Here is a 15269-nt window from a genome sequence, read left to right as displayed (position 1 = left end):
AATATAACGAATTATTTAAGCATACATGTACTTGCTTCCTGACCCTTTTGGTGTCAAAGGCTTGTTTTGTAGAGTTACACTGCATATTTTTCAAATTTCAGACCCAAGTAAGCGCAAGGGTCAGCGAACGCATCCCCCCCCCCCCCCAACACAAAACAAAATAAAAACACGGCAGACTTGTTTTCCCTTCCAGTGCTGAAATCATCCTCGCAGGCAAAGAAAGCAAAGGCATTCTGTTGGAGGGAGGAGCTTGGTTCTCCATTCTGACGCGATCCGGGAACAGCTGTTTTGCCTCCAGCTCTGGAAGAGGTCAAAATGCGCTAAGCAAGGCAATCCTTGTCTGGAAACCTGCGCTGGCCCGTCTCTGCGTCGTGCCCGCTCCGAGCGCGACCCAAATCAGAAGTCAGAAAGGTGAGAGGTGCGTTTCAGAAGGGGCGGAGGAATAAATTAAATGTGACCGTTCGGGAGAAGAAAACCGCGCCGCACTTGTCTGCTGCATCCAGGCACTTGAGTGTGGAAAGGAAATTTCACTTCGGGAACGAAAAGCCAAACGACGCTGGGCTTCGAGGGCTGCGGAATATTTATTCCTTCTGCAGCCGAGGGGAAACCTGCGTCTGGCAGGCCCTGATTGGTGCGAAAGAAAATGGTGATAGTCGGGTGGAACGGGCATTTGACGCGCCTCCTCCTGCCTCCCCAACCTGTAACTCTTCGCGACTAGTCCCCTCTCTCCCCGCGGGTCCCCCTCCGGCCCAGGCAAGGCGAAGAGCCCGCAAAAATCCGGAGGGTGTTTAAGCAGAAGCACCCTCGGCTTGTATTCTGAGCCCATTAGTCAAATTTCCCGAGGGAAGGTGCTCCTGGCGGCGCCTCTGCGAGCACTTCCCCGACTCGCCCGCCTCCTTCAGCAGCTCCCCAAGGGAATGACTATCTTTGGCGGTTGGTCCCTAGGTCCCCGCGCCCCCAAACTGGCTCTGATAAAGGGGTTCCCGTGAAACCCAAGGAAAGGCAGAGACTGGGGAGGAGGGGGGCCGGGAAAGAGGGAAAGACGTCAGCCCAACCCTAACCTCTCCGCGGGGCCACAAGAGTCCCCGCGACCCTGAACTTGCGGCGAGGCACCGAACACCCCCACCTCTCCGCCGCCCGCCCCCCGGGACCAGGCGGGCGCCCGGAGTCGGGGCGCAGCCTCCCCCACCCCGTCCTCCTGCGAGGGGAGCGAAGCGCACGCGGCGCGGCCGGCAGCTTGCGCGGGGCGAGGGGCGGGGAGAGGCGCTGACAAATCAGCCGCGGGGGCGGTGAGCGGAGGAGAAGACGGAGGAGAAGGAGGAGGAGGAAGAAGATCGCGACGACGAGAAGGGGACCCAAGAACGGGGGCGAGCGACCGAGAGCGGCGACGCGGTGTGAGGTGTGTGCAGGTTTCAGAGCGGACCCGAGGACCAGCGAGCCCTGCCGGTAGCATCCTTCGCTTTCTCCCCGCCTTCCCTTCCGACCCCGCGTCTTCCTCTGGGATCCTCTGGTGCTGGGGACGGGGAGTGACAATTCGACGCCAGGTGCGTGGGTTCGCTGTCACGCCCCCGGCCTCTCACCCCTCGGCTGTGCCTACTGCAGCCTCCTTCGGGACCTTCCCTCTCCTGGTGCCGCCTCTGCCCTTCTTGGGCGCTCCTAATCCTCCCTCTTTCCATTTAAATACGACTTGGGAATTGATTAAATGTTTTTAAGGGAAAAGGGGAAATCGGACAGCCGAGGAGCAGAGGGACTCAGGTAAGCACCTGTGGATCTAAGTGGGCAGCTTCGCAAATCCTGGAGAACACCTGGTGGAAGGCGAGTCCTTGTGGACGCCTGGCGGGGGGCTGGCGCTGCAGCGAGGACCCGCCGCGTCGAGTCTCTCTCGGCGCTGGGCGAGCTCGAGGAAAGTAAGTTGACCGGGCTTTCCTCCCTCTTGCCTGATTTCCCTCCTCGCGAAAGGCTGAGAGGTCAGGCTTCTCCGGGATTCCACGCTTTTCCTTCAGGAAACGCTCAAGAGGCTGCATGGAGCGTGAGCATCCAACTTGATCTGTTTTACCTTAAATCCCCCAGTCCTCCCTCTCGGCTCTGTCCGTAAAGTAATCGAGCAATGTTTGGCAAATAAATAAATGCCAGTGCAGAGAGGGCAAGTCAACAGGTGGTAAGGGGTTAACAGGTGCGGGCGCGGGGTGGGGAGAGCGTGGGAGCTCGCGGAGAACCCCCCCTGGGGCGGCCGGCGCGAGTCCGGAGCCTGCCGGCGGGTGCGAATAGGCGCCTGGTCCGGGTACATAGCCCAGGGCGGGGTGGATGTTGGGGCGGATTAGAGCTCCAGCGGGTGGGCTCGTCGTCGGCCTGAGGATCAGCCACGCCCAGGGTGAGTAGTTCTCTTTCCTCCTCTCTCCTGGTCAACGTATTAGCTCTCCTCTGGGATTCATTTTCGGAGTGCCCCTGACCCCTGCCCCAGCTAGCTCCCTTTCTTTTCCACGCGTGTCTTCTATACGTACTTCTAATTTAGACCGTCTCCGTTTGGACCCTGGGAAGTTGAAACAGGGGTCCATCTTTTCATGCCACTCCACCTCGAAAATGCAGTAAGAACAGCTGAGATGATTTATCTTAATCCATGTTTAGGCAGCTAGATATGTACCAGCCAAGATGGATGGGGTATGCTAAATTTTTAATGAAAAGCTAAAAAAATTTTTTTAAAAAAGCTTCTTTGTCCAATGGTTGAAATAACGGTACACTTAAAAGAACCTCACACTTTTTGGAGTTCTACTGATCTCTCGGGGTGCTTCTAGTTTTGTTTTATTTTACCCAAAAGTTCTCATTCGAAGTGTGTTTTGTGTCTTCCAGTGTGGTGTGAAGGAATTCATTAGCCATGGATGTACTCATGAAAGGACTTTCAAAGGCCAAGGAGGGAGTTGTGGCTGCTGCTGAGAAAACCAAGCAGGGTGTGGCAGAAGCAGCAGGAAAGACAAAAGAAGGTGTTCTCTATGTAGGTAGGTAAGCCCCAAATGTCATTTTTTTCCATCTTTTTTTTTATTGTTGTTCAAAGACAGTTGTCTCCATTTCCCCCCACCACTCCCCCCGCCCCAGCCATCCCCACCTCCCAACCTTGATCCTACCCCCCTTTGGCTTTGTCCATGTGTCCTTTATACAGGTTCCTGACAACCCTTCCCTCCTTTCCCTCCATAACCCCCTCCCACCTCCCCTCTGGTTTCTGTCAGTTTGTTCTTAATTTCAATGTCTCCAGTTATATTTTACTTGCTTGTTTGTTTTGTCAATTAGGGTCCACTTAGAGGTGAGATTATATGGTACTTGCCTGTCACTGCCTGGCTTGTTTCACTTAGCATAATGCTCTCCAGATCCATCCATGTTATCATGAAGAGTGGAAGCTCCTTCTTTCTTTCTGCTGCATAGTATCCCATCATGTAAATGTACCATAGTTTTTTGATCCACTCATTTACTGATGGGCACTTAGGTTGCTTCCAGCACTTGGCTATTGTAAATCAACAAGCAACAAGTGCTGGCAAGGTTGTGGAGAAAAGGGAACCCTAGTGCACTGTTAGTGGAAATGCAGACTGGTGCCACCACTGTGGAAAACAGTATGGAATTTCCTTGGAAAACTCAAAATGGAACTGCCTTTGACTCAGAAATTCCACTGCTGGGACTATAACCTAAGAATCCTGAAATACCAATTCAAAAGAACCTATGCACCCCAATGTTCACAGCAGCACAATTTATCATACACAAATGTCACTGATATTTATTTGTACTTAATGAGTTAATGAGCTCTAAATGTTGGTATCACTCCCTTGATTCATTTTTGCATCATCACTTTTCAAAAGGATGGACTGTGTCAGAGTTGTAAGTGGGTAGGTGAATGTGTATATTTGAGCTAATAGTAAAAAGTGAGTGTAATATTTTATTTTTCCAGATTATTGAATTTTATAATAATACCTAGGACTTTCTTGTTACTTTAAAAATGTTTATTTACATAACAGACTATTTGAAAGGAAGTTTTTTTAAAAATCAGTCTTTTCAAAAATAATATTTTTTAAAAGAATCAAAATCATTCATGAGTCTTTGGTTTCTTTTGTCATTATGAATAATTTTAAAGTATTCTTTTTAAAAAAAATACCTAAAAGGAGACCTGAAAAACAAAGGACATAAAAGTCTTTGGTGGATTCCTTCGGACCGCATGGCAAGCTGGGGACTAAGAGCCCAAGAAAGTACTTGAAGGTTGCTACTGAAACCTTAGAGACATTTATATAGTTCATTTATCAAATGATACACAAAATAAATAATGAGATTGATGCTTATCATTTCTACCTTTCCTTAAATTCCCACCTTGGAGTATTCATGGAGACCCCGACTCTCTTTTATCTTAAACAATGTTATTAGGTTGGGCATTATTTTACAAACTTCAGATTCCTCGGGGGAGGAATAGACACACACATATATACACACAGCCATGCACGCACATTCCCATTCCGCCTCTCCGCTTTGCCCTCTGCTGCTCCTCTGCGCTCTTCCACACTCTCTGGTGGCCCTCGTAGCAGCGGTAGCCACCGAATGAGCAGAAAGGTGGAGGATGAGCATACTGAGTGGTCTAGGGCACCATGCCTGTGTCTGTGTGGTGAAAGAAAGCACTCTGTCTCTGCAACATAGATGAGTTGGAGGATAGTTATTCTTAGAATGACTTTTATGAATGCTTCTCGTTTTTTTTGTCACTATTCATGGACTCTTTTATATTGGTTCATCTTAACACAAATCTTCAGTTTAATTACTTTCTTGATCTTAAAACATTTTCAGAAAATCATTGAATTAAAGTGTTACAAGAGAAAAATTGGTAAGTTAATTTCAAGTTCTTTTTTGAAGTGTAAATTATATCTTTGGATGGAAGTTGGACTACTGAATCCGTGACATGCAGATAATTAATATCTTTATATTTGTCCACTGAATCAGTGACGTGAAGATATCTGTATTTGTCCACTGAATCAGTGACGTGAAGATAATTAATATTTTTATATTTGTCTTCAGTTTCTCAAGTTGTACATGTACGTGCTTGCAAATATTCTTTCATTTCAGTTACTTTAAAACTTAGTGACTTTAAAGATTTTTTAAAAGATTTTATTTATTTATTTTTAGAGAGATGGGAAGGGATGAAAAAAGAGAGAAAGAGAAACATCAATGTGTGGTTGCCTCTTGTGTGCCCCCAGCTGGGGAACTGGACTGCAACCCAGGCATGTGCCCTGACTGAGAATCAAACTGGTGACCCTTTGGTTCTCAGGCCAGTGCCCAATCCATTGAGCCACACCAGACAGGGCTAAAGATTTTTTTATAACATTCACTTGATTAGTTTGTAGTGAGTCCAGAAACTATTGAAAATTAAATTAATACATTTGGTGTTTTCTAGGTAACAAACAGGTTTTCTTACTTGCAAAACTTTTTATTTGTTTTTATTGTAAACTGTGAGTTTGGACAAGTAAAATTTTATTTTCAGAGGTGAATTCTGTTATTTGCTGTAGCATTATTATATAAAGTTGTGATTTGTTTATGTGTCACATTTAAAAAATCATCTTTAATGTCTATTGTATTTGTTATATAGTAAGTTCTATAAATTATTTATTAGTTTTATCCTAACATCTAATTAAAAGTTGAACCCAAACACAGGATTTTGGATGAGAAGGGACCATAAGAAGATACAATAGCACAGTACAATTGTTGAGAAACTTTCTGTAAAGATATAGATAATAAATATTTAGGCCATAATATCTCTGTCTCAAGTGCTTAACTCTGCTATTGTAGTGTGAATGAAGGCTCAGATAATAATTAGTGGTCTGTGTTCCAATAAAACTTTATCCTTACCAAAACCATTGGTGAGTTAATATAGCTTGTTGGCTGTAACCTTCTGACTCTGGTTAAAGTAAAAAGAACATAAATTTTACGTTAGACAAACCTAAACTCTAGTCCAGGCTACGTCATATATTACCTCTAGGATACTGGGGTAGCCTTACTTGACCTTTCTGAGTACCATGTCCCTCATTTGTAAAAATACAATTTAGACAAATGCAACTACCTTGCAGAGTTTTTGTGAGAATATCATGATAAAAAGATAACATATGAGGTACATAGCATACTTTAAAAAAAATTAAGTGTTTTTTTTTTTTGATTTGGAGCAGTTTCAGGTTCACAGAAAAATTAAAAGAAAGATGCAGAGGTTTCCTGTGTGCTCCTGAACCCCACACATACATAGCCTCTCACATTATCAACAGCCCTCACCAGAGGGGTACAATTGTTCCAATTAATAAACCTACACTGACTCATCATTATCACCCAGAGTCCATAGTTTACCTTAGGGTTCATTCTTGGTGTCATACGTTACATAGGCTTGGACAAATGTATGATCACAGGAATTCATCATTAAAGTATCATATAGTACTATCGGTGCCCTAAACATCCTCTGTGCTCTGTCTGTGTATCCCCTTCCCCATCCCTAGGCAACCACTAATCATTTTTACTGTTTTCAGACTTTTGCCTTTTCTAGAAGGTCATATATTTGAAACCATATAGCATGTAGCCTGTTCGAAGGACTTGTTTCACTCAGTCATATGCATTTAAGTTTCTTCCATGTCTTTGCATGACTCATCAGTTCATGTCTTTCCAACACTGAATAATATTTTATTGTCTGAATGTACAATTTATTTGTCCACCTACTGAAAAACATCTCGGTTGCTTCAAAGTTTTGGCACTTATGCATAAGGCTGCTATAAACACCCATGGGCAGGTTTTTGAGTGGACATAAGCTTTCAGTTCCTTTGGGTAAATACCAAGGAGTACAATTGCTGGCCAAATAGAATATGCTTAGATTTGCAAGGAGCCTTTGAACTCCAGAGGGGCTGTGCCATTGTGCATTTCCACTAGCAGTGGATGAGAGCTCCTGTTGCTTCTTGTACCCACCAGCGTTCGGTGTTTGGTTTTGGCCATTTTCAAAAGTACATAGTGGTAACTCATGGCTGTCTTACTTTGTATTTCCCCGATAAAATATGATGTGGAGAATCTTTTCATATACTTATTTACCATCTGCTATTCTTTTTGATGAAGTGTCTGTTCAGGTCTTTTGCCATTTTTTAATTGGGTTATTTATTTATTTTTTAGTGTTGAGTTTTAAGAGTTCTTTGCATATTTTGAATAACAATCCTTTTTCAGATGTATCATTTTTTGAACATTTTCTTCTAGACTGTCGCTTGTTTTCTCATTCTCTTGACATGTCTTTCCCAGGGCAGAATTTTAATGAAGTCCAGTTAATTGATTCTTTCTTTCCTGGATCATGTCTTTGGTGTTGAATCTAAAAAGTCATTGCCATACCCAAGGTCATGGAAGTTTTTTCCTATGTTATATCCTAGTTTTATATTTTTGCATCTTACATTTAGGGCTCTAATATCTTTTTAATTTATTTTGTATGTGTAAAGAGTGTAAAGTTGGTGTCTGGATTCTTTTTGTTCTGTTTTGGTTTTTTGCACATAGATTTCTAGTTGTTCCAGTACCATTTTTGGAAGGACTATCTTCGCTCTATTGCATTGCCTTTGCTCCTTTGTCAAAAAGCACTTGACTATATTTATGTGGTCCTATTTCGGGTCTATCAGTTCCATTGATCTTTTTGACTATTCTTTTGCCAGTGCTACAGTCTAGCTCTATAGTAAGTCTGGAAGTCAGATAGTGCCAGTCCTCTAACTTTGTTCTCCTTCAGTAGTGTGTTGGGTATTCTGGGCCTTCGCCTCTCCACATAAACTTTAGAATCTGTTTGTCAATATCCACAAAATAACTTGTTGGGATTTTGATTGGAACTGAATTGAACTATAGATCAAGTTGGAAAGTACTGACATCTTGACGATACTGAGTCTTCCTAGTGATGACCACAGAATAGCTCTGTATTTATTTAGTTCTTTGATTTTGTTTATTAGAGCTTAATAGATCTTATATATATATTGCTATTAAATTAATATTCAAGGACTTCATTTGTTTGGCGCTAATGTAAATGGAATTGCGTTTTTAATTTCAAATTTCTCTCATTCATTCCTAGTATATAGGAAAGTAATTGACTTTGGTTTATTAACCTTGTATCCTGCAACATTACTGTAGCACTTACTAGTTCCAGGAGGTTTTTAATGTTATTATTGTTACTGTTATTATTATTTTGGATTTTATATATAGACTATCATGTTATCTGCAAATAAAGACAGTTTTGTCTTTTTTTCCCCAATATGTATACTTTTTACTTTTTTTCTTATCGCATTAGCTTGGTCCTTCAGTGTGATGTTGAGGAGGATTAGTGAGAGAGGCATATCCTTGCCTTGTTCCTGGTCTTAGGGAAGCTTCTAGTCTCTCACCATGAAATATAATGTTAGCTGTAGGTTTTTTGTATATAGTTTTTATCAAGTTGAGGAAGTTACCCTCTATTTGTAGTTTACTGGGAATTTTTTTATTATGAATGTTGTCATATTTTTTCTTTATCTATTGATGTCATCACTTGATTTGTCTTTTTAGCCTGTGGATGTAATGGATTACATACTTTAATTTTCAAATGTTGAACCAGCCTTGCGTACCTGGAATTTATTCCACTACGTCACGGTGTTCAATACTTTTTATACATTGTTGCATTTGATTCACTAATATCTTGCTGAGGATTTTTGTGAAACATACTTTATATATAGGAGCCATAGTTATAATCAAATAAATTCTCCAAAAACATAATTACTTAGCATATTTTATTTTATATTTTCATCCATAATTTTTAAAACCTATTATCAATAACTAGTTTGAAAAATTATAAGTGACTAAAAATTTTCTAATTCCACTATGGCTGAACAAATGTAATTTTTGTAAAAGAAAAAGTAATCTTTTTCTTTTATAGTGTTATACTTTTGAAAACTATCTTTTGACTAATTGAAGAACTACTATAAGAATCAGTGTTACTTTTTATGATTTTTCTCCTTTTGTGATATATACAAGTTTTCAGTCAATAGACTTTAATTTAGTGGACAGATATCCTCAATCAAATGGCTGAGAAATTATAAATTGAAAGTCAAATTCAAAAGCAGATGGTCTTTATATAATGATAAGTATAACAGTAAAGGAAAAAAATAATCTTCAAAAGTCTTCTAATGCCACTTTGCTTACTAAACAGTAGTGGCTATGAGTATGGATTGATATCAGCCTCTCATACTATGCATCACCTGTACAAAGTTAAAAAAGTCAACATAACATGAGCAACAGCATAGCTGAGTTCTTAAAATTACCAGGCATTGCTTCCAACCATTTCACTGTGAAGTCATGTGGGAGAGTAGGGTACATGCAGGCCACGGAGTGTTAGTTCTGGTGTGTCTTTAGCTTTCATATCTTTCTATTCACATAGCCACTTGGCATGGATTTTGTAGCAATATATTTTTAATTACAAGTTACTCATCAGTTAAAGTTTAATCATTAATTAGATAAAAAAATTAACAGCAAATAACAGGTGATTTGTTTGATAAGAAGCAATCTTATTAAGACACATTTATCTTTTTTTCATTTTGTTTTTGGTTATTTTTTTCACCTGATCCCTTTACTTATTTTTTATTGTATTTTTTCCATTACCATTTATTCCCCTTATACCCCCTCCCTGCAGCAATCATGACACAGTTGTCCATGCCCATGAGTCCTTTTTGCTCAGTCCTTCCTCCCCCACCCCAACCCCCCAGAGCTGTCAGCCTGCTCTCTGTCTATGAGTGTCTGTTTTGCTTGTTCATTTTGTTCATTAGATCCCACATAGGAGTGAAATCATATCGTATTTGTGTTTCTCTGACTGGCTTATTTCACTTAGCCAGGTCCATCCTGATCTCCAGGTCCATCCATGCTTTCACAAAGGTTACAATTTTTCTTCTTTTTTATAGCTGAGTAGTATTCCATGGTGTAAATGTCCCATAGTTGTTTTATCCATCTACTGATGGACACTTGGGCTGCTTGTGTTTCTTAGCAGTTGTAAATGACACTGCAATAAGCATAGGGGTGCTTATGTGTCTTAGAATTAGTGTTCTAGGTTCTCCTGAATAAACTCTCAGAAGTGGGATTGCTGGGTCATAAGGCAGTTCCCTTTTTAATGTTTTGAGGTACCTCCATACTACTTTCCATAGTGGCTGCACCAGTCTGCATTCCCATCAAGAGTGCAAAAGGGCTCCCCTTTCTCCACATCTTCACCAGCACTTGTTTGTTCACTTATTGATAGCCACTCTGACCAGTGTGGGGTAATATCTCAGTGTGGTTTTAATTTGCATTTCTCTGATAAGCAGTGATGTTATGCATCTATTCATATGTCCATTGGCCATCTGTATGTCCTCTTTGTAGAAGTGCCTATTCAGGTCCTTTGCACATTTTTTAATTGGATTGTATGATTTTTTGGTGTTGAGCTTTATATGTTCTTTATAAATTTGGAATATTAACCCTTTATCGGATGTATCAGTGAATTTGTTTTCCCATTCAGTGGGTTGTCTTTTTATTTTGTTGATGGTTTCCTTTGCCATGCAAAGCCTTTTTAGCTTGATGTAGACCCATTTGTTTATTTTTTTCTTTTGTTTCCTGTGCCCAAGGAGATACATCAGAAGAAATGTTGCTACTTGCCATGTCCAAGATTTTACTGCATATGTTTTCTTCTAAGAAATTTATGGCTTGAGTCTAATATTTAAGTCTTTAATACACTTTGAAATTATTTTTATATGTGGCACAAGGAAGTATTCTGATTTCATTTTTCTGCATTTATCTTCCCAACACCATTTACTGAGTAAACATCTTTAGCCCATTGTATGTGTTTGCTTCCTCTGTAAAATATTAATTGACTATAAAGGTGTGGGTTTATTTCTGGGCTCTCTATTCTGTTCCATTGATCTATGTGTCTGTTTATGTTAGCACCATGCTGTTTTGATCAATATGGCTTTATAGTATAGTTTGATATGAGGTAGCGTGATTCCTCCAACTTTGTTCTTTCTCAAGATTGCTGTTGCTATTCAGGGCCTTTTGTGGTTCCATATAAATTTTTGAAATAATTGTACTAGTTCTGTGAAATATGTCATTGGTAATTTGATAGGAATTGCATTGAATCTGTAGATTGCTTTGGGTAGTATGGACATTTTAATCTTCTTAATTCTTCCAATCCATGAATACAGTATGTGCTTCCACTTATTTGATCTTCTTCAATTTCTTTCTTCTGTGTCATATTATTTTCTGAGTACAGGTCTTTTACATCCTTGGTTAGGTTTATTCCTAGGTATTTTACTCTTTTTGAAGCAATTGTGAATGGGATTGTTTTCTTAATTTCCCTTTTTGATAGTCCATTATTGGCATATTAAAATGCAACTGATTTCTGGATATTAATTTTGTATTTTGCTACTTTACCGAATTCATTTATCAGTTCTAGTAGATTCTTAGTGGGATTTTTAGGGTTCTCTATGTACAGTGTCATGTCATCTGCAAATAAAGACAGTCTTACATCCTCCTTTCCAATTTCGATGCCTTTTATTTCTTTCTTGTCTTGGTATGGCTAGGATTTCCAGTACCGTGTTGAATAAGAGAGGTGAAAGCAGACCATATCTGTAGATGCAGAAAAAGCATTTGATAAAATCCAGGACCCATTTGTGATAAAAACTCTTAGCAAAGTGGAAATAGACGCAACATACCTAAACTTAATAAAGGCCATATATGACAAACCCACTGCCAGCATCATTCTCAGTGGGCAAAACTACAAGCATTCCCCTTGAGATTGGGAACAAGACAGGGATATCCTCTTTCACCTCTCTTATTCATCATTTATGTTTGATTCAGGATACATTCCACCATATAGTCAAAGGTCAATCCTCAGGTACTACTGAGGAAGCAAGGAAAGACTACAGACCAACTCTTACATGTTTCTTTTTGCTAATCATTTAGTCATGTTAAAAAATATGAATTCCAAGAGGTGATGGGTGGATAGTGATAAGAAATAATCTATCAAATACAGACTATTTTCACTTAACATAGTTCCAGGATACACTTATTCAGTCACCATAGTTAATTAAAAACACCAGTCCCTGACAACACAGTTCAAATTTCTGTTACCATGACACATGAACTGTGAGTGGCTGCATAAAGTACAAACTGCTCTTAGCTCATAAGCCCGCAGGTTACTATATAAATAGCAGAAACACATTATGATACATGACCAGATCCCATGGCTTCTTTCAAAGTCTGTTGGTGATTGGTCACTGAACATCTATTCAGTTCCTATAGACAGCAAAGCACATGGTTGTGTTGCTGCATGCAGTGAAAAAAGATCCATGGGATATTTCGCAAAAATACATAATCAAAAGAGGAAATTGGCCCAAGATGGTGAAAGTGCAGCAAAGAAATAAAGAGAAAGATGCTGGAAGTGGAATTTGATTCAAGCATACATTTGTTTATGGATGAACTAGCTGACTGGGAATATTGACAGTGCCAGAGTTCACAACACTCTAGATGTGCAGCCAGAGAAGCTTAATGAAGGGACAGTATCAACACACGTAAAAGTGGCTGTGATGCCTGCGGTGAAGTTGCATCAGAGGAAGTGGTGCCCCTGCAACATCTCATGTTAAAAGAATAGTCAGAGATGACATTAAAAGTACAAAGGGTAACATTTGGGAAACTGATTCAAGTTTACAAATTTACAAATTTTCTAAGGCCTAGAAAAGATGTTCGCTCCATATAAGAAGTTATACACTTACAATAAGAAGAAAAAGACAAGCAGAGTTTAAACTACTTCTTAAGTTTTTCACAAAGAAATAAAACACTTGAAATTTCAATGTATTAAATTACAGTATACTAAGAGGGGTTTTTTTGAAAATTTTTAATTTTTTCCCATTATTGTTTAATCCCCTTATAACCTCCTCCCCCACCCCCTCAATCACCACACCGTTCGTTGGCCATGTATGTGACTCCTTTTTCCTTTTTGCTACATCTCTCAACCCTCTCACATCCCCCAAACTTAGCTGTCACCCTGCTTTCCTTCTATGAGTCTGTCTGTATTTTGCCTGTTCAGTTTGTTCATTAGATCCCACATATGAATGAAATCACATATTTTTCTTTCTCTGACTGGCTTATTTCATTTAGCATAATGTTCTCCAGGTCCATCCATACTGTCACAAAGGGTAAAATTTTCTTTTTTACAGCCAAGTAGTATTCCTTGGTGTAAATATCCCATAGTTGTTTTACCCACTCATCTACTGATGGACACTTAGGCTGCCTGCTATCTTGGTGACTGTAAATAACACAGCAATAAACATAGGGGTACTTATGTTCTTTCAAATTAGTGTTTTAGGTTCCATCAGATATATTCCAAGAAGTTGGATTGCTGGATCAAAAAGCAGACCCCTTTTTAATTTTTTGAGGTATCTCCATATTGCTTTCCACAGTGGCTGCACCAGTCTGCATTCCCACTAACAGTACAAAAGGGCTCCCTTTCTCCACATCCTCACCAACACTTATTGTTTGTTGATTTATTGATAAAAGCCATTCTGAGAGGTGTGAGATGGTATCTCATTGTGGTTTTATTTTACATTTCTCTGATGATTAGTGAAATTGAGCATCTTTTCATATATCTATTGGCCACCTGTATGTCCTCTTAGAGTTGTTTAATTTTGTGACAAAAAAAAGTTCAAGGTCATGGAACAATGGTAATCCTTACCATTGTTTAATTGTAATTTTTTTCATTTATTATTAAAATCACATTCCACAACTTCAACTTAGCTTATACACAATCATTTTATTATCCTATGGTACTGTTCAAAGTGAGCATTGCCTGCAAAGTATACACACACACAGGACATCATATATGTGTTTGTGTGTGTAACCAATCCTGTATTTATAAACATATTTAATATCTGCACCATTTCATTTATATGAATTTATGACTTGGTGATTTTTCATTTGTTTTAAACTGCAAATTCCTTTACAAATATTGTATGCAAACAATAACAGTTTTATTTAAAATTATTTACTATGTACTAAACACTGTTTTAAGATATTTACATATTTCCTCTGATCTTCATGTTGACCAAATGATGTATATTTGACTACTGTGTGGTGAAGTGAATATTTAAATACAGAGAATCTGAATCCAGGGCTTATGTTCTTAAGTACAAAACTATAAGGGGTTTTTTTGAGAATTTTGAGTTTACTTGGGCCAAAATTGAATATATATGCTAGGAAGCAAAATCTCAAATACTCATTTATGTTTTATTTTCTTTTAAAAATATATATATATATTTATTTTATTGTTGTTCAGGTACAGTTCCTTCCATTTTCCCACCACCACTTTCCCCTCCCCCACCCAACCCCACCTTCCACCCTTAATCCTACCCGCCTTTGGCTTTGTCCAAGTGTCCTTTATATATGTTCTTTGGCAACCCTTCCCCATCTTTCCCCTGTTATCCCCCTCACCCCTCCTCTCTGGTTACTGTCAGTTTGTTCTTTATTTCAATGTCTCTGGTTATATTTTGCTTGCTTGCTTGTTTTGTTGATTAGGTTCCATTTATAGATGAGATCACATGGTACGTGTCTTTCACTGCCTGGCTTATTTCACTTAGCATAATACTCCAGTCCCATCCATGCTGTCTTGAAGGATAGGAGCTCCTTCTTACTTTCCACTGAATAGTATCCCATGGTGTAAGTGTACCACGGTTTCTTGATCCACACATGATGTTTTGTTTCCAGTGGAGGTTTTAAATATTCAGAAGTTAGAAGTTCTTAAATATATTTAAATAATTTTATTAAGTGTAGAAGCTTTCCTTGACTATTTTGTAAGGTATAAATTTAAATATAATGCATGCAAATCTCACTTAATGTCATATTTATCTATTTTTATAAATATATTCAAAGAACATTTTTAATGATTCTTCATATTTATTTAGATTATCTTACTGATCATTATAGTATTTAAATTATAGGTATGTATTTCTAAATTTAAGTAAATTGGGAACTAGAAACTGCCTCAGACCAGTGTTTCTCAGATTCGGTCTATGAGTTACCTGACTTAGATCATGAGAGTCGTTACATGAGGCGAATGTCTGTACCTGTTATTTACTGAACAATTGAGGCTCCAGCTCAGTAGTCAACAATTTTACCTCAGTTCCACCCAGGTAATTCTGCCCTGCTCTCCAGTTTATGAACCAGCTTCTTAGACATTACATGATTAATCTGATGTAGGAATTATGTTGATAAGGAAACTGAAG

At 39.4% G+C, this 15269-nt stretch overlaps 1 protein-coding gene across 8 annotated transcripts in view; it reads left to right on the top strand.

The window, feature by feature from the left end:
- The first annotated feature begins 259 nt into the window (after window positions 1-259).
- Window positions 260-15269, top strand: part of SNCA (synuclein alpha) — a 123866-nt gene continuing 108856 nt past the window's right edge. Inside the window, exons 1-2 of one of the 8 annotated variants that reach the window (XM_024574788.4) lie at window positions 260-411; window positions 2848-2993. In XM_024574788.4, coding sequence (XP_024430556.1) covers window positions 2873-2993 — 121 coding nt within the window. In that variant the 5' untranslated portion in view covers window positions 260-411; window positions 2848-2872. Of the gene's footprint in view, window positions 419-1078; window positions 1545-1613; window positions 1756-1833; window positions 1908-2250; window positions 2372-2847; window positions 2994-15269 lie in introns of those variants that run through there. The other 7 variants (XM_024574789.3, XM_024574784.4, XM_024574783.4 and 4 more) reach the window with 7 other exon arrangements.

This window comes from Desmodus rotundus, chromosome 4 (genome assembly GCF_022682495.2).
Source record: "Desmodus rotundus isolate HL8 chromosome 4, HLdesRot8A.1, whole genome shotgun sequence".
Classification (NCBI taxonomy): Eukaryota; Metazoa; Chordata; class Mammalia; order Chiroptera; family Phyllostomidae; genus Desmodus; species Desmodus rotundus.
Note: the sequence above shows the minus strand (reverse complement) of the source record. Positions and strands in the feature narration are given on the sequence as shown.